The following is a 20,064-nucleotide window of genomic DNA, read 5'->3' on the forward strand; positions in this document are numbered from 1 at the left end:
TTTATCTGAAGATCTGTATCTGTGTAACAGTCATGTGAAATCCCACTTCAGAACCACAGTGGGGAAAAACACTGATAGTAGGCAGCAGTGAAGGTGGAAAGTATAGTAAATTGTTCATTGAAACACTTTGCCTCATTCATGCTACGTATGTTATAGTCACGCTGAGAGGTGCAGTCTTAATCATACAAAATAGTTCTGAGTGAAAATTTCAGGCCTCTTAAGGAAAATGTGGGCACCGGTCTCAGAGCGGTCTTTGTGCCCTGCAGCACGTGACAGTGATTCACGAAGGCACAAAAAAGAGCTCAGTGTTCATGTTTTGTCCGACACGGTACGAACGCAGGTGGGATGTAAACATATTTGATGATGCACGTCGGGTTTTCTGACAAGAAACAAAGAAAAGGTGACGGCCCAGTGAACTCTGCTCCTTGCAATGATACAAAAGCTGACCTGATCCTGTGCAGCTGGTGGTTCGTGGGCTCTGAGAGGACAGAGAACATCCAGCAGCAGCAGAAAAGTTCAGGACTGCTTATCGGTGACGAAAAAGTGATCAGCAAACAGTAAAAAACGCTGATATCTAAAAGTGCAAATGAGAAAGACACAAATTCCACTCTCGTCTCAGCAAACACACTAAACTTCACTGAGTGAGGCTCAGCAAAGCGGAGCAGACTGCCAGACCAGCACCACCATGTTTCCACTGAAGTCTGGATGGTGTGAATAATGTGAAACTGAAGCTGGTGACACGTTAAAACAAATACGTTGGTCTAATAAACGCTTTGATGTTGGTTTTGGAAATCACCGCTCTGTGAGAAATGATTTCAAAGCTTTGATATGTGCCGTGTGGTCGGCCGTGTGGTCGGCTGTGGGGTCGGCCGTGTGGTCGGCCGTGGGGTCGGCCGTGGGGTCGGCCGTGTGGTCGGCCGTGGGGACAGCAGGGTTTCTGGCTTTTATAACGTCTGTTTAAACTGAATCTTTAGTCTGCTGTGGTGCATCTCTGCTCAAAGTTTGTATTTTATTACAAAGACACAATAAAGTGAAGCTAATGCTAGCACTCGTTTTAAAATCCCTCACCTCAGCAGACCGAAGCCGATTTTCTTGCTCTTCTTTTCCGTCTCCTCGGGCTCCTCTGTCTTCTTCTTCTCCTTCTCTTTCCCCTTCACCTTGCTCTTTTCTTTCTTCTTTGTTTTTGCCTTCTTTTTCTTCTCTTTTTTGCCTTTTTCTTCAGCCTGGTCACCAACTCCCTGCCGAGAGGAACTACTCGCAGGCGTGTCCCGACCTGAACTGGGCTCGGTACCATCATCTGGAGGGGAAAAAGAGAAGAACGATATAAGGAGGATGAAACAAAGTAGCAAAAACAACTACTTTGGATTTAATTCAATAAAACATAAACATCTGAATCATCAACCTGACCTGAAGGATTGCTGTGCAGGAGAGACCACCAAAGGCAGCTTTAAGTACGATGACTGCAGGTGATGTCTGTGAAATGTTGTTTATTGATAATAAACTACACAAAAAAACAACGCACTGTTCTGGGGGTGTGACCCGACCAGTCAGTCAGTGATGCTGGTGACTTTTCCACGTTTAGCCGATGCCGCTGTGTGAGTACAAACTGTTTGCACGGTCGTTTTCTTGCACGTTCACCTACAAGTTTGAGCCTGGTGCTCACACAGCACGTCACAAAGAGGGTCAAGGCCAAAAAAAACAAACGCATTAAGCAACAATGTGCACAAATAAAAACGACTCGTGCAAAGTGTCAGACAGAGTTTACATTTTTCTCCACAGTGCACTTATCAGCTTTACAGAGAGTTGATTTGCTCTTCACAGAGTAAACCGTGACGCCTCATTGGTTCTTTGACAGACTGGAGGTCTGAGACGCAACACAAACACACAAACACACAAACATGCAGAAATTATAGACTCCTTGTCAGATTTCATAAGCTAACCAAACTAAATTTATGACTTCAAATGGGGCTTAATTTTATTTGGGTATTCACTTCAGCATTAATTACAAAGACCGTCTTCCGGGAGGATGGAAATGTGTGTGTGTGTGTGTGTTTGTGTTGCTGCAGACCCACAGCATCATGCTCCACAATGGCAGCAGACGTGATCTCACTAGAGTTTTTGTTGCTGTGATAATTGTGCACATATGTGGGTTTTTATTTTTCCTGTGAGGCTTGTTCACAGAATTTTAGTGTTTCAGAAAATGTGCAAATATCACAACAACAGGTTGAAGCAACAATCAGAATATTTGCTTCAAAGCAGGTCGATGCCAGAGACTCGTCACATGTCAGCATAAAGTCGGGATTTTTTCATCTTTTCTGCGCCAAAGAAATAAAGAAATGATCCAAATTAAACAGAAATAAGAAAAAGTATTGAGAGTAATCCATCCCAGCTGAAGAACGGCCTCAAAGGCACTGACTCATCACAAGTGAATAGATTCGAAACTGTGACACGCTGTTCTCCTGTGGTATTAGCTGGACTCAGCTCAGGACCCCACACAATGCATCTGCTGCACATTAACTGCTTCGTTTGGACTGTCAAAATATTACCAGTGTTTGCCTTTCTAACAAACGCAGGTCCAGGCTAAAGAGTGCAAACTCACCTCTCACAGGCAGCGCTCGATAAGCATTTACACGATTTAAACCCAAGCAAAAAGTGACGACAACAGACAAAGAGAAGCACACAGCAGAGAAACGAAAGACAGATTCAGTGCTCTCTGTCGATTAACTGCAGCTCTGAAAGTGTTGAATATTTAGAAGGATAGTGACAGATGTGGCCGCGGTGTGTGTGTGTGTGTTGAAATGCCCTATTAGTCCTATCCTGTGTGAGTGTAGTGATCTGAAACAAGCCGACTCATTACTCTGGTGGTGACTGATAAGACTTGGCTGCTAATAACACAGCTGGGAGATGAATATGTGCTGATATTTGGAGGCATAAGGTGCTTGTTGCAAAGCCCCTGTCACACTTTACTTGAGAAAGTGTAATTGGGGAACACCTAGCGCACGGCGGTAAGTTGAGCGGGCATCAATCACTGCGTTAGAAAACTCCCCGTGAACGTGGTGAAGATAAATGTCACCAATCGGACCGAGCTGCAGATACAAATCTGACATTCTAACGCAGCAACATGTGATGTGTAGACAAATGAATGACAATGCATCGTCAGCCTATCGCAGACACGCGTCTCTCTCTCCCGCTTACCGTCATCATCTTCAGCCGGCCCGTCGTAGGATTTATCGATAGCTGCTCTGAAGCTCTCGTTGCAGCCTCTTCCCCTCACCATATTTGGGCGAGGGCGGTGGAACGGGAGGAGTTCGTTCTTTCTGTTGACCTCCAACATGGCCGTCTGGAGGCTCTCCAGGGAACTGGACTTCTTCAGGCCCAGGGTGGGGCCGAGCTCCACGGGGCTTGATGATGCTGTGGGGGGAAAAGGAACTAATATTAGCATGTTGCAGGTGTCTCCTCCTGACAGTCAGTCAGGTTGCATTTGATCATTGAAGGTGAGACTGACAGCACAGAAAGCTACAGGCTTGGCAGCACACAGTGGTTTTGAATATGAAACCGCAGTAGACAGCTTAGATTAGTTTGAAGTATCACATCTCCCTTTGCTTTACTGCATTAAGTTCAAAGGGTCAGAAAGCATCTCTGAAGAATTTCTGATAATAAACATCTTAATTTCTGACCAAAAACATGTTCAATTTTGATCGGCAAATTCTGATTAGATCATCTTTAAACTTTGGTGCCAAATCTGAAGAATTTCACTGCACGTCCGCGATGTAGATACTGTCGCTCTGCTCCTGGTTTCAGTGCCACAGAAGACCTGCACATATACGGTAGGAAAGAGACACCTTTGCCCAGGTGTGGCGATCGAAAAAAGCTTTATCGCTGCTGCACCTTTCCGTGATCAGATTAAAACCCTGAAGGAGACACGAGGACCAAAGCCAGACCCGCCAGGCTACGGCTGAACTCCAGAGAGAAGTGCCAATAAAAAAGCGATGCAGTTAACTATCCTGTTGTTGAGTCTGTGATGGATGGGAAGTCTGCTTCACCGTCCCGAGATCTCCATCCATCATCACGAGTATGCTGTGAGAGATATTACTGAGGGAGGGAGGGATCTAGCAGGAAGCATGATGAAGAGGAGAACGATGGATGAGAAGACAAGTATTCATAGGAGGGAGAGAGACATCAGATGTGTGTTAGAGCCTCACGTTTCAAGCACACAAAGTCTACATTTGGAGAAACAGCAAAGCTTGCACTCTTGGCGTTTTGCAGGCAACCTAGCAACTGCTGCTATGTGCTGCACAAACCCAAGTTAAAAGCATCCGGACCGGGTTCAGCCTCGGGCCCCGCTGTGATGTCTCCACCACTTCAGAGGATTGCTGTTTATTAAACAAAAGAGGGAGAAGAGGTAATGCAAGTGTCACTCTGTGCCACCTAAAACAGAGAAGACACAAGATGGGGAGGAGGAAAGATGACTGGGAGGGAGCAAATTAAGTTTCCTCCAGAGGATATCATCATGGGAAACCCCGGTGGCAGAGAGGAGGACAGAGAAAAATGAGGAAGAAGGGAGGAAGGCTGGGCTAGCTGCCAGCTCAAAATACTGGTAATCCTTACATGCGCACACACACACACACACACTCCGGATTCCTTGCTGGCCGTGGCCTGTCGATATGATGCCACTGTGATTCATGATAGCTAAACTTGCATCACTTTAGCTAATGATTCCCTATACACGCTGCTGCTGTTTGTGCGTGCGTGCACACGCGCGTGCTCACTGCACAGGAGATGACCGAGGACTGAGGAGGCGACTTCCACATCTATTTAAACAACCATTAACCAAACGCACACAAACACACAACGAGTAATAACTCACAATGAACGTGTGCACATGCATAATGTAAGTGGTCCGCTCAGAGAGGAGACGGGCAAAGGCCACAACATGTCAGACTCACATCCATAAACACTGCCCACATGACATTCAGAGGCACACTGAATCACCACAGCGCCAGGTGATTACTCCAGACTGGATCAACCCAGGAGCGACAGCCGAACAGCTGAACCGATGAAACAATTAAACAATAATGTTCCAACAAAAGTCATAAAACTGAGACTGAAACTCAAATTAAATTCTTTCAGGTTTACTTTTTTAATGAGAAACACTAGATTTACGTGAGCCATCAGCAAAACATCCTTTTCCTTGCGAACATCAAAGCCAAACCTACAAAAAACCACTAGAACCAGTTTAAGAAAAGCAAATATAACCCAGTCAGTGTCTACTCTGCAGACAGACCAGTTCCCTTCCAGCTGTGGTCCAACAACCTTTTGTTACGACACCGAAACTATGAAAAGTTTTATGTGCTGTTAGCATTTAGCACATGATTTACCGTCTCAGCTCATTAGTCCCTGCTGAACTCCCAAATCTTATTTACATCGGGTGACTCATTTTTCTTGATTTGCATTTTCATATATGCCGTGGAGTATGACAGGGTGTTAGCTGTGTAACTGTAATGCTGCGACAGAAGCATCTGTATTTGTTTTGACAGTATGATTACATAGTTTATGACTTCCAGAAGCTCAACAGGACCGTGTGCTGCGGCTAACGGGCTGAAGCTACGTGTACTCTGCCTTTAAACAAAGAAAAACAAACAAACAAAATCATTTTAAATACAAGTTTTCAGTTGTTGAGCTGCTGCGTGATAGAAGAAACCCCCCATGCACCACTTTCACCTGATAACTTTAAGTAGATGCAGTAAAAGAACTAGATGTTATAGTCATCTCTAAAGTTAGAAATATCCTGTCTCAGAGTGACGCTGAAAAACTAGTTCATGCTTTTATTACTTCCAGGCTGGACGACTGTAATTCATTATTATCAGGAAGTCCTAAAAACTCCCTGAAAAGCCTTCAGCTGATCCAAAATGCTGCAGCAAGAGTCCTGACAGGGACTAGAAAGAGAGCAGATTTCTCCTGTTTTGGCTTCCTGTTAAATCCAGAATCCAAAATCCTGCTCCTCACATACAAGGTCTTAAATAATCAGGCCCCATCTTATCTTAATGACCTTGTAGTACCATATCACCCTATTAGAGCACTTCGCTCTCGCTCTGCAGGCCTACTTGTTGTTCCTAGAGTATTTAAAAGTAGAATGGGAGGCAGAGCCTTCAGTTTTCAGGCCCCTCTTCTGTGGAACCAGCTTCCAGTTTGGATTCAGGAGACAGACACTATCTCTACTTTTAAGATTAGGCTTCCTTCCCACTGTCGCCAAAGTGCTTGCTCGTAGGGGGTCGTATGATTGTTGGGTTTTTCTCTGTATGTATAATTGTAGGGTCTACCTTCCAATATAAAGCACCTTGAGGCGACTGTTGTTGTGATTTGGCGCCGTGTAAATAAAACTGAATTAAATTTAGATCAATTAAACTTGATGGTGATGTTTAAGAATGTAGCAGATTGTTGACTTTTCCACTTTTTTATTGTGTTTTTTCAGGTTGATGGTGGCCTCGTTCATTTGCATCAACACCTCTTTGGACCTCATCCTGAAAGTTCCAGCAACCAGATCAGCTCCAGATCACGTCTGTGTTTAAACAATGAAACAACGAGAAAACATCCTGAAATGACTGGACAGAGACAAGACTACAAAAATGCTGCTGCTGTCCTAATACGTATGGACTTAACTGCATATATATGATAAAGCATGTGTTATTTGCTAGAATTCAAAAAGCAAAACAGGAACAAGGAAGCTAATAAAACACAGGCTGACCTCCGAGTCCAAAAACTGTTTGCAAAACACTCGGTAGTTGGATGAGCTGAAGCTTTATAAATAGCTTTGTGGTGTTTGGCTGGGTAATCAGGGAACACACACACACACACACACACACACACACACACAATCACTTATAAGGATATATAGCTAACACACACACAAGCTCTCACAAACATTTTTTGCTTTGAGTAGCAGGATTTGTGTCATAAATGTAATTACTGCTGTCCAACTGTAAGATGATAGAATTAAGCTGCTTTTAGAGAGTGAGAGAGAGCGAGGGGGGTGTGTGGGGGGGGGATCACAAGTAAGACAAGAATATCAAAATGGTTGGAGGCAGAGGAGGAGGAGGAAGGTGGGGGTTGGCAGAGAAAAACAGAGGAGAAAAGAAGAAAGAAACAAAGACAGCAGGCCTGGGAATGAAAAAGGAAGGATGGAAGTGACAACGGGAGAGAGAGAGGAAAAACAAAAAATATATAAATAAAAAATTAAAAACAGAGCACAAAGACAGAGAATGCCAAGCTATCCCAAGGCTATTTTGTTGGCAGGAAGGCAGTGGGCTACTTTCAAAGTCAAAATTACACTAAGGAGCAGCTTAGCAGCAGGCAGCGGCAACAAAGCCAGCAGACCCAACAACAGCCCCAACTTCTGATGAACCCAAGCACTCTTTGGACGCTCCAATAAGGAAATGCAGCTCCATTTCCGTGCTCCACTTTTCCATGGAAAAAGACAATATCCAGCTTCTCCCACTGTCCCATCGGGGGGAGAAAAGCATTACATCACAGCACAAATACCACCCGGCCCCGGCATGCGCGTTAGAGAAGACACACACGCTTAATTAAAAATTCCTCCTCAAAATAAAATGATCTAAAGGGTGAGGTGTGCAGGCTACACGAAGCATCTCTAAGAGTGTGTGTGAAACAGTCTGGTTTGTGTAAGCAACCGTTTCCTGTTTATTACATGTGTGCAGAGCAGTTCACAGATCCCGGCCGACGAAATGAGGTTTTCCGATCCCGCAGGGCCCGTAATAATTGAACGGGCATCATAAGCCGTACAAACACGTGACATCATCGTCAATCTCACGTCTCAGTATTTATTTCAGATTCCCACAGAGCTTAACGCAGATGCAGCTGGACTGAAAGGCGACGCTGTAATAATTGACCGAAAGAAACGATAATGCAAATATGCAGCACGGAGGACTTCCACGAGCGCCGCCCCAAAAACCAGATGGTCGCCGGCCTCGCTGCCAACAAGAGCTAATGTGTCGTTTCTGCAGGATAATGACTCCTTCATCTGAGATCCATGTGCACGAGCTGTTTGGAGAAGAGAATCTATTTTTCACTCATTAATGCACGAGCTGTGGAGGCTCATAGATTCTCGCTTCGGTTTGCTAAAAGATGGAAATCTTAAACATTGGCCTCCACCTCGACGTGCAGCGTCTCATGCATCATACAACATCAGCGCAGCACACGTCAGCTATCATCCTGTAAAGCCTGGAAAGGACGAATGGCCAAACCAGCGAGAAGCGACAGCTCTGACCATCTCCCGATTACTGCTTACCTTTATTGGCTTACTGGGGGAGACGGAGAGGGGTCAAAGGTCATTAGGTATACGGGCGCAGAGCCAAGAGTGCACACAAAGAGAGTTAAAACACAGAATGATGGAAAAGCAGTCACTGCTTCTAATAACAGCCGGTAGGAGCTAATGCGAGGCGGCATCGAGCGCGATCTGCACGCGTGCACGCAGCCACGCTGACACGAGACACAAATTGAGCTGCTCTCCCTGCGACAAATTAATCCATCAATCCACATCAGCCTAACAAGGTGGCTTTCAGGTTAAATCCAAAGCAAAGTCTGGGAGAGCCAGAGAGACTGGAAACAAAGGAAGGAAGAGAGGAAGGAAGAGACAAAGGAGACAGAAGGGGAGACAAAGGAGACAGAAGGGGATCCAGAGAGATGCGGCTCTCTGAAGACGCAAATTGGCAAAGTGTTGTCAGCGTGCGACTGCTGTCAAAGTCAAAGTTTCACCGGGGAGCGATTCAGACAATGGACTGCACCGGGGTCCCTCAGCATCACTCTGGCCCCCGACACACACACACTTTCAGAGAGATGCTGTCCGTCCTAAGCTCCTCTGCCTGTTTGCCAGCCTCTAAGCCTGAATGGCGTTGGCAAGAAAGTGAGTGAGCGAGGGCTGCTGGTGGGTGGAGGAAGCAAAACTCGGCAATACAAAGACATAAAACTGCAACAAAGGCATACAAGAAATTTGGCAGTTTAAGACATGTTTGCTGCAGGCGGAAAAAACCCTCACACGAGTGAGTATAAACACACGAGACCTTTTCTTTCCCACTTCTTAAGGAAGCATCTGTATTAAGGACTCGCGCATATTCGAGAAACAACTGAGGGCGTTTGTGCGCGTGGATGGAAATGTTCTCGATTCTGGAGCTTGTTTATTCCCCACAATTGACTTTCACATGGAAACAGCTCTCGTGCACTGTTGCACGCAGGCTCACAAACACAGCTCGAGGCCGCCTTCATCACCCGAGGCTCGGCACAGCGAAAGGAGCACAGCTGCAGCCGCTTACGTCCTGTCAGCAGTTTGTGTGTTTGACTCCGTCGTCCTTCTCACAGCGGTTAAAGGATGAGTCTGCACTACTGAACCATACGAGCTAATGTGCTCTGATTATGCAAGTGCAGCCAATAATGACTCGAGTAATCTTCGTGGAGTTTACTTGGGAGCATCTCTTCTGTCGGCGTTTCCTCTTCCACAGCTCGTTTGATTCATTACCAGAATGACGGAGCTCCTATTTCTCAATGCCGCCACAAAGACGTCAAACACGTCTGACCACAAACCCCGACACGATTTGTCAGAATGTGAAAGCGGGGCTTTTCTGTGTTTATTTATCGCAAGAATTTCTGAAAATTTTCCTGAAGACCGTTCGCTCATCTGCAGCCTCCACACGTGGGATTTTCATTTAGCCACAAAGACGTGCACGCACTCACTTTTAAAGGGAAAGTTTCCATACATGCACACGCACGGTCTGTAACACGGTCGCCTATTTCCATCGCTTTGCCTCTCAAATTCAGCAGAACTATAATATAACATGAAGTTCACATTTTCCACAGGATGATGGGGACTTTCCATTACAATACTATCACCATGACGGCGACAGCTTTCACGCGTGTGTGTGGGTGAACGTGTGATGTCGTTGTCCGGAAATTTCTTTGGCTTTGTGGAGGGAAAGACCATCGCTGGAAGTGTAAACAACATTCCCAGAAGTCATTGTCTTTAAACTGCTCATTTCCCAGGACCCCACCCCATCCCACTCCACGCTCTCCCTCCTCCGAAGTCCGTGCAGCTGTCCTGACAGCCTATCGTGGAGCTGCTGGAAGCATTTCAGTTATAAACTGGATTAAAGAAGAGGAAAGTGGGCTGTCGCGCTTGCCAGGCACACACTCTCTTTAACAGCTCTCTGGGCTGTGCAGCCTTATAAACACGCTGACAGGAAACAGGTACGGGGAATGTGTAACGGGCCTTGGGAAAATAATCTGGAAACCAACCAAATAAAGTGTCTTTACTGGACATTCAACAGGCCTGAAACCATGAGGTGAGGTATACGACATGTCAGATATCCAGGAGTCCAGTAAAGAAAACATCCCTGAGTTACCGGACAGAGCACGCATTATCATCACTATTGTTATTATTATTATCCTGCAGGACCTTCAAAACTGGCAGCAGCCGGCAGTGCAGCAGAGCGAAGAAAATACAGACTGACCGAGCACAAACAAGTAAATCTGGCCACAGTTTAATCCTGAATTACAATCTGTCAGTCGTAGTCAGCGAGTACCAGAATATAAACACTATTATTAACACTCGAGTCTTCCCCCCTGGTAACAGTCCACAATCATCAACACTGTTGATTTAAGCTGACAGAGCTTTGTTTGGGACTTTTGTCCACACCTTTGCATTTTTACGTTCAGTCCTCATCACGCCCTCTTTCCTCGTCTGCTTACTCACATTTTCTGGATCCGGCACTCGCTCAGCTCCAAACCAAAGACGAGAAACCGAAGGGAAAAGTGTGTTTTCCTCATCATTTTACCGGAATGATGGAAAGAGGAACAGACACGGCATCTTTATCTCATTATGGTCCAAATCTAAAAAAATTACTGTTAAATCTCTGTTTCCATAACTTGTCTCTCATGCTTATTGTTATGGAGCTAACAAATAAAAGTCTGTACCAGCACGTATGAAGTGGGAGAAGTGCTGGACTGAGTGAGGAGGATAAAGGCAGACTCAGAGTGCAACGACGAGTGCTCTTAATGCTGAAGAGGCCGCAAACGTAATGCTGGAGACTTCAAGGCAAGAGAAAGAGAAAAGTTTCCGATGAAAACTTTTAAAAACACGCTCGTCGGCTGCTGTGGTGAAAGCTTTTGAAGCATCGTGCATCTCTGCCCGCCCGCACTTCAGCTTTCCTATTACATGACTGCTTCCTCCCTTATATCGGTCTCGTCTGTGAGGTGAGGCCTTGCTCTTCTTTCTTGGTTTTTTATCAAATTTTGTTTCCATTTGTCTCCAGAAAAACCTTCAAAGTGTCCAGCATGTATATGTTTGCTGTGTACACCGCAGTTTCTCATTTATTGTGGCTAATTTACTGTTTCGGAAATGTGTTGCATGTGTGTGCGACACGGATCATACAGGAGTGTTTGGGAGTTTGGCTCACCTGCATTGCTTCCGGCCAGGGATCCAACATTGTTCTCATCTGCCACTGAAACACAAGAAACTGATGTTAACATACAAACACGCCTGTCTCGCCAAAATGCTTGTTTTTATTGTACTTCTACTTTCTGACGTTGCCGCTCTTTGCTCTCACCGTCGCTCTTTAAACCAATATTGTGTTTTCTGTCTCATTTTACACGACGGCGGGGCAGCCGCTCTGCTTCCTGTGATGTCGGGTCGGCTTCGCTGCTACTGCTAAGTCATTTCCCTTCCTCCCTTGCTCTCACTTCATTTGTCATCTCCCCTCCCTTTCTGTCTTCTTCCCTCTGACCCCCATGTGTCCCTTCACCTTCTGCCCTTTTGCCGCTCGTGTCTCGACTTCACTGTTTTCTTTTCTCTTCAGTTACACCCGTCCATCCAGCCCGTCGCTCCTCTTTCTTTCCCTCCTTTGATCAACATTCTCGCTGTTAATTCGTCCTACGCTTTCTGCCTCCGTCCCCCTCTTGCTTTTTCTCCCTCTATTCTGAAGCCAAGAAGCTGATGAGCAGAGCTGCATCAAACACAGTGACACGGCTTCTCTGAGCAAATAGTTTTCTAATGAAAACCAAGCCTGAAGCGTGCCGCCAAACTGCCTGCCTCTGACACGATCTGCACCGCATTCCCCGGCAGCGGGGGGCTCACGCATGTGATGCACACGGTGTTGTGTTACCACACACACAGGAGGCCGGTCGCCTACTTTTATAATGATTATAAAACTCAAATTCAGCCTTCGAAGCTGAAGAAATGAAGTTTTGGTTGAATTCACAGGGAAAAGGATGCGAGCGAAAGCCAACAAAGTTTACTGCAAAGAGAAGGAAAGGTGTCAGAGATGGAGCGACAGGGACGGCGGTGAGCGAGGGAGGCGTTCATCATTTGCAACTGATCTTAAATAATTCTTCAGTTTTTAATTGGACTGAAAAATGAAATCAGGACAAATTAAATAAAAATGACCCACCAATTAATAGATGAAAACTGCGTCCTGCTCTTTTTTTATATAAACACACAGAAGCATGAAGTGGGATCCTAACGGGAACGTGGTCGTTATATGAAAGAAGATAATGAGCTCTCACTAAAGCACATTCGTGGCACTTATTAACACAACTGCATGAACTATTTACATGAAACTACATTTACAGGTTGTGAAAAGAGCAAAAGTGTAATGACGGGATTATTCGCTGACCCCTGAGCGTCTCTAACCACGTAGTCTTCAGTGAGCAGCATTCAGAGGCTTCGTCAGCAAACACTTCCTGCTTCAGTCTTAAGCTGCCCTGCTGCACTCACATACATTCAGCTTTCCTAACAATCACCTGCAAATGAACACTTAAATCTAGCCGAGGCGCTGCTGTGCTCTTTGCTGCTGCAGCAGCCATAAAACATCCAAAACTGCCTGATTTTGAAATATCACTTTAATTAAATAGTGCCAAGCTGAAAGCGCCTCTAATAAATAAAGTTAAAAAAGAATTCAGCTAGAAACTTTTTTCACGTCCAGCTATGATTGCATATAAAGTGAAAAATCTTTCATCGCCATGGTGACGTTTGCGCGTGTCCGTGCACGCGATTCGTCTCCTTTTGAGCTCCGTAACAGGAATCCGTCCTCACGCGCGTCTCGTGACTCGATATGATCCTGAGACTTTACTTACAGTACTAATGAGAGAAACCTGATTTGCATACGGCGATGCAAAGGCACGTGTGCTGACAGAGACATATTTGCTAATTGACGCTCAAATTAGCAGAGCTGAGTAAACTGGCGAGGCGGTTGTGGTTAATATTGGGCTGCGGTTATGACTCCGTTTGTGTTTGGTGCGATAACAAATGCGGCTTTTCTGCCGCAGCTTATAAACTTTTACAAAACCACTGAAGCTCACCCGAAGCGCTATCACAGAAACCATCACCAAAAGATGAGGCCGACACGACTAAGGCAGTAATTCCCCTCTATTACATGAGATTATAATGTCATTATATTTACCTACGAACTCTTACAACAGGGTGAAAATTCAGGATTTGACAGGAAACAAAGAAATAATCACACTGTAAGTAAATTTCAGCACATTTCTTGGTATTTTTGCATAAAAACAAAACAAAATCTTCCATCTGAATCTGTAAATAGGGTGACGTTTGCAGGGAGGGGGTCATATTATAGATGGATTAACCTTGAATTTTTACATCTTTATTTAATATTCACAGCATTGATATGCATGATGGATGTTTTATTATTGAACTGACCTTTTATTTTAGCAAAGTAAGTGTGATATGGTGTCTGCTCCTCTACCAAAAATAAGTGCCATGCCTCCCTGACCTTATAACGACGGAGCCAGGACAAACTTCCTGTAAAATACCTGGAAGTTACATCAACTTACGTCAGAATCAGAGAGACTTTATTAGTCCCAGAGGGAAACTGAGTACTTATACTTTACTTCTTAATTCTAATATCTTTAAGTATTTGTAGGTAAATATAATACCTAATGAATTCCATTACACCCTGAGTCACAGCCAGATTATAACGTGTCACCAAAATTAGCCCATTTTTCTTCCATGTCAATCTTCTCGGCTTCAGCGCTCTCGCCTTGTTTGTGACGTGTGAGCAATATGTTCTTCTGGACTTTACAGAGACCCAGGGCATGCTGGGAATAGCAGCATAACAGAGAGGGATCAAGCAGAACTTCAGGCCAGCCAACAGGGATAACATTTATCCCAAACATGTAAGGTCCTCCCCTCTGCAGCACTTCTGTGCGAAGCTGAATTTTGCTCTTTTGCTGTCAGTACAGGAAAAAACGGAGGCGTTTCTTAATATGATGTTGTTATTGTGGCTGCCTGATGGTTTGGCAATGAAAACATGCCATTCAAGCAATCGGTTAATAAATCCTTATTTATTTGTCGTGCATTTAATGAAGATCGAGGCTGCAAAAACACAAAGGAGGCGATGTACAGGCATGTAGTGCATACCATCAGTCTGTTACTCGTGTAGAAACAGACGTCTGAGCAGCTCAAGTAGTCTTCTGCTTTGTCTCATTCACACACACACACACACACACACGCAGACACACACACACTCATCTGAAGGAGGAGGACTGAGGGAAATGACATTTGAAACAATATGCTTTGTTGTGCTGCTGCATCCGCTGTCACATTACACTGATGTATGCACAAGCACAGGCGTAAGCACGCACACGGACGCGGCATCTCTACAGCTGACTTTAAACAGTCGCTGAAATGTCTCCACACCCTCGAATCAGAGAGCAACAGGTGACCGAGATGTGAGCTCACAGCATCACCTTCCTCACACTGTTTGCATGAATAAAAAACCATAATGAAGCTGCAGCTAAAGCCTGCATCGCGTTAGCACTTTGTTTCTCGCTTTCTTAAGTTTGGAAGTCTCAGATGTTCACAGGTCAACCACAAAGATGCTGCAGCTTCACACTCCTAGAAGCCAAATCACACTATTCTCAGTCCAAGGCCCCGAAATGTAAAAGCATATACGGCTTATTCTTTAACATGAACCTGATTCTGTTTAGTACAGGATGTAATTAAGCACACAAGACAAACACAAAGCTGCAGCCAGTGACTCTGCAGAGGTCCCACCTGCATGCAGTGGGACAGGTGTCAGTCTGCATGTGGCTGTGGAGAGCATGCCGGTGGTGCAGCAGTCATGCAGCAGGAATATTTAAATGTATGTGAGGATGCACGCAGCCACCATGCAGAGCGCACAACGAGGAAAGATCATGTCCCCACCAGTGTGATGCTGGTTCTGAGTCGTACCCAGGTCCATGCTCTTCGAGGCTTTGACGTGCTGGATCTGCCACTGGTTCTGGTTCTGGGTGGGAGACTGGGGCTGAGCCGGGCTGGAGACGTGAGGCTTTTCCCTTAAACAAATGAAACACAAGGCAAACAGAGCCCTGATTTTATTTGTGTGGAAGTTGCATCCTGTGTTGTTCTAATAACACAGGAGGGAATCGTTTTATGTTGTTTGACCCTCGTGCAGACAACATTCGCATGTCGATTATTATAACTGCAGCGGCGTTAGGAGCAATGAGCTTACATTAAGGAGGAAACACTGATGCTCAATAATGTTATTTTTTAGGAACGGCTAAAAGATAATAATGTGAGCAACAGTTCAGCGAATGTTTTTGTGATGGTGACACCAACATGCGGATAAAGAGTAAGTCTGTAAAAACCTCTGAAGAAGACAAATACTCACCTTTCCTGGAGATAAGAGTTTTGATTGGAGCTGCTGAAATCAGCGTCGTGTCCATACAGCAGCCCGTCCTCTTCCTCATCCATGTGAGAGTAACTCCCGTTGGTTACTAGAAAAGAAATCAATCTGATTTAAAATAAAAACCTCAGTGGTGACGCGACAGCCTGAGAAAACAGACCAAGCATCTTTTCTAGAACCAGGCCATAAATAAATAAACGAATGTTCGTACAGCCGACTCGTCCGTGTTGCTGTGGTCACGGCTCGGCGTTTCACGCAGTGCCAGCCGGGATGGGAACGTATACAATGCCCCTTCCTGGGTTCTCTCTCTTTGTTACGCTTATTTGGGTATTTGTTTACAGGCAAAATATATTTGTCAGATATGACTATTACTCCTCATATTGGAGTAATAATAATAATTGATTATCTTACTAATCATTTAAAAACAGGCCAATCACAAAAGCTATTTAGATTTTCAGGGAGGTGCTTGTGTAGTTTTTACATTCAACACTTTGAATTTCTGCTCTGCTGTCTGTTAATGAGACAGAGATGATTATTGGTGCACAGCAATGTAGCAGAAAACATCCAAGCAGCTGCCTGCACTGTGAGTCTGCTGTAAGGACGACAGTATAACAAATGCAGCTTTCAAACATGGCACACGAGGAGGAAGCAGAAGGAAGTGAATTATGCTGCGAGAGTGTTTTGAGGAAGTCCCGACACTGATTTCCACCTCAGCTTGCAGCTGCATGTAGCTGCAGTTTCACAATCACATCTGAAGCCATTAGCGGGGACTATTTAATAATCAAAAAAATGGGTGGAGGAACACGTCAAATAAACACGTGTTACTCTGATCTATTGTTGTCTCCTCTAAATATTTAGAAAACCCGCCTTTAGTGAGGAGAGAACATTAGAAAGTGGGTTAAAGCGATTCTCACGAAAAGCTTCACAGACAGAAAGTCTTAAGGATAAAAACTAAAGCGAGTGAGAGACGAGAGGGAAGCGGAGGGAAAGATAAGCAGCTGGATGAGCAAAAAGTAAAGACAGAGATAAACCACAGCAAAAGTTGGTGCAGATGTGCAGAAGTGATATGGCTGCGTCCGCCTGATAAACGAGCTTATGACAACTTGATGCACAGACACACGATCCGCTCGAGTGTAATTTACATACAGTCATCACTTCTCAGAATGCATAGCTGCCACACAGCACCGTCCTCGCCGAGCGTCCTTTATACGCTCTGCACACGTGCGACTGAAAGCAGAGACGTTTGCAACTGGAGAGGAAAGCGGCGGCCTCCGAACGCATCGCAGCCTCTCAGCTCCCTCCCTCCCGCTCGCTTTCTACACTAATCACCTGCTTTATTTTTCTTCTGCTGCCTTTCTTGCAATCTGATATTTTGGCTGTCATTTATCTCTCCTCTCAGATCTCCCATAAATCATTTTATCTCCCACTCAGTTTTCAGCCTTTTCTCCTCCTCCTCCCTGCCAGCACCTTAATCAGCTGAACTGTCAAACACACACACACACACACACACACACACACACACACACACACACACAGTTCTCACTGACTCCCTCTATTTGAAGTGAAAAAGGCATTTGTTGTGTGGATGATAGCTCAGTATCAGTTTGCTCCAATAGAGGATAGATGAATCCTCTTCTTCCACACTCCACGTTTCCTTCCTGTCATCTGTATTTGTCTACGGCTTGTTGGTCCAATCATCCCCACCCATCTCTCTCTTAGCAGCCGTGGGGAACCGGCGCATTCGTTTTACAAATACAGAACCAGTCTGAAGTTTGGGTGCACTGGTGGTGCGTTCAGCGTTTAGCTGTGCAGTTTAATGCAGTTCATTCAGCTGGAATTGTTTAAGAGAACTGCTGGGACTCCTGGTCTTCTTAATGATCTGAGAGCATGAGTCAGGTTGCACTGAGTGGGTCTGCATGAGCGTGGAAAGTATCAGTTTGTTTTTTCAGCTGGACAATGACCCAAAACCACAAAGAAAGGCAGGTCTGGCTCCTACAAACGTCCAACCTGAGCCGGATAAAGAGAGAAGCTGCTGCTGATTACTGCTGTAATGTGCATTTACTTGTAACTTAAACTATAAGAAACAAGGCAGCTCACGCTCTTACTTTGAAGGGAGTAACTTTATGTTCAGTAAATATTCATTCTGTTTTCTTTTTTAAACGCACTTTAACATGTTTGTAGTGCAGAAAGAAAAAGGTTAAAGTGTTGTTTTCTCTGTTGTATCAATATACGTGAAATGTTTTCTACAGTTACGTTGTTTTATGTTTTACTTATGTGGGTATGATGCATGTGTAGCATGTTTAAAGGTTTAGATATAAATCCATGTGAAAATGTTTCTGATCACAACAATTTTGTTTTCCAATAAAAAACATATTTAGGAACTTTGTGACATAACAAACTCATAATGAGATGACGTGTCATTATCCATATATCATTCCCTGCATGCCGATATGCCTGAATTATGAAACTGAATTTCCTGGAGGAACTGACCCAAGGGATTAATAAAGTTTCATCTAATTGAATGCCATCAGTACAAACAATGGTGGTGAGAAACATAGTATTAAATATTATATAGTATCAACATCCCATGTAGAATCCTATGAGACATGCTTGATATCACATTCAAAAGACTCACAGAAAACTTGACCTCTGACCTTAAGATTCAACCTCATCTGAGGTGAGAAACATTTATGGCATCAATTTGAAAATCGTACATCGCCTCGTTCGACGACAGAACTCATGAATGCTGCCAGGTTTTACAGACCGTGGTGTTTCTGTTACTTCTTTTTAAACCAAATCTTATAAACAGGGACCTGTAACAATAGTTTTCAACTTTGATGTTCAATGATATTTTTCAAAATGTGCCATCCTGTGTCTTTTATCCTGTCTTCCGCCTCTCTCCCCAGCCGGTCGCAGCAGATGGCCCCGCCCCTCCCTGAGCCTGGTTCTGCCGGAGGTTTCTTCCTGTTAAAAGGGAGTTTTTCCTTCCCACTGTCGCCAAAGTGCTTGCTCATAGGGGGTCATATGACTGTTGGGTTTTTCTCTGTATCTATGAAGCGCCTTGAGGCGACTTTTGTTGTGATTTGGCGCTATATAAATAAAATTGAATTGAATTGAAAAAACAAACAACAAAACTATGACTGCAGCTCCTCGCGGTGCCACACGAGGGCGGTTTAACTCACAGGTAAAAGAAACTTCACAGCCATAAAAAGCACATTTACAGACACAACATGGTGCAAAATAAAGTCTTTAGTCTCTTCAGCTGGATTCCCCCTTCATAAAACTCTTGGTTGGATTTGTTATTCATCCACCTGGTTACTGCAGTCAGGGACGCGGTTGCTTTGACGGACAACAGTAATTATATCAGATCCTCGTCTGCCCGGCTGCAGCTGTGCACTGTGTTTGGGGCATGTTAATAGATTATCTGACAGATGTGATGATGCAGACCATCAAAGAAGTTTGTTTCTTTCTGTTACCAGCAGATCTGTGTGTCAGTTTGCTAACATTAACATGACCCCCTATGAGCAAGCACTTTGGCGACAGTGGGAAGGAAAAACTCCCTTTAACAGGAAGAAACCTCCAGCAGAACCAGGCTCAGAGAGGGGCGGGGCCATCTGCTGCGACCGGCTGGAGAGAGAAGGAAGACGGGATAAAGACATGCAGTGGAATAATGTTGACCTCACAGTGGCTACATCTACCTGGGACGCTCCTGGGATGGATCCCACATTAGAGCTTGACTCAAGTCTTGCATGACATCATTAAGGTTATTTTTCTGTGTTAAGTTTCTTCAGGCCCAGAAAACATTTTACTTTCTGCAGTGATCTTCATCTGTAAACGGTGCTCTTAAACCATCACTTTCATTTGTGGTCCATCACAAAAACAATTTAAATACATAAACATGAGGAAATTTGGGAAGACTGCATAATGTGAAACTGTACTGAATTTAAGCTTAAGTAGATAAGAGAGAGAACAAAGAGTGAATGAAGACTGAAAGAAGAAGATGATGGATAAGAGAAAGAGACGTGCATGGATGCGTATGTAAGGAATCACCACACTGAATTTATTCTGAAACACAGAACAGTGCAGTGTTTTAATTTGGACTGCGTGCCAGAAAAACTGTGGATTCAGTGTGTGAAACAGTTCATTAGAACAGTGAAAACACAGGCCAGCGCGCACACACACACACACACCACACCAGTGAAAGCACACAACACAACTTGCACAGCCTGAGAATGTGCTACTGTATGCCAACACACACTAATGTGTGTATGTAACAACAGCTGCCTGTGAGAAAATACACACAGTCACAGCAAGACTTCAGACACAAAACCCCGAGGCTTTCATTATTATATCTGGA

General features: G+C 44.6%; 1 protein-coding gene across 1 annotated transcript in view; it reads right to left on the reverse strand.

The window, feature by feature from the left end:
• LOC146616660 (partitioning defective 3 homolog B-like) overlaps nucleotides 1–20,064 on the reverse strand; it is a 237,406-nt gene that overhangs the window by 101,512 nt on the left and 115,830 nt on the right. Inside the window, exons 15-19 of the mRNA XM_085374833.1 lie at nucleotides 15,693–15,798; nucleotides 15,254–15,357; nucleotides 11,463–11,507; nucleotides 3,196–3,411; nucleotides 1,069–1,297 (exon numbers count right to left, since the gene is read on the reverse strand). Coding sequence (XP_085230959.1) covers nucleotides 1,069–1,297; nucleotides 3,196–3,411; nucleotides 11,463–11,507; nucleotides 15,254–15,357; nucleotides 15,693–15,798 — 700 coding nt within the window. The remainder of the gene's footprint in view (nucleotides 1–1,068; nucleotides 1,298–3,195; nucleotides 3,412–11,462; nucleotides 11,508–15,253; nucleotides 15,358–15,692; nucleotides 15,799–20,064) is intronic.

The sequence above is a fragment of the Diplotaxodon limnothrissa genome, linkage group LG16 (assembly GCF_057381915.1).
Source record: "Diplotaxodon limnothrissa isolate DT_005_m linkage group LG16, D_limnothrissa_male_GT1.1, whole genome shotgun sequence".
Lineage (NCBI taxonomy): Eukaryota > Metazoa > Chordata > Actinopteri > Cichliformes > Cichlidae > Diplotaxodon > Diplotaxodon limnothrissa.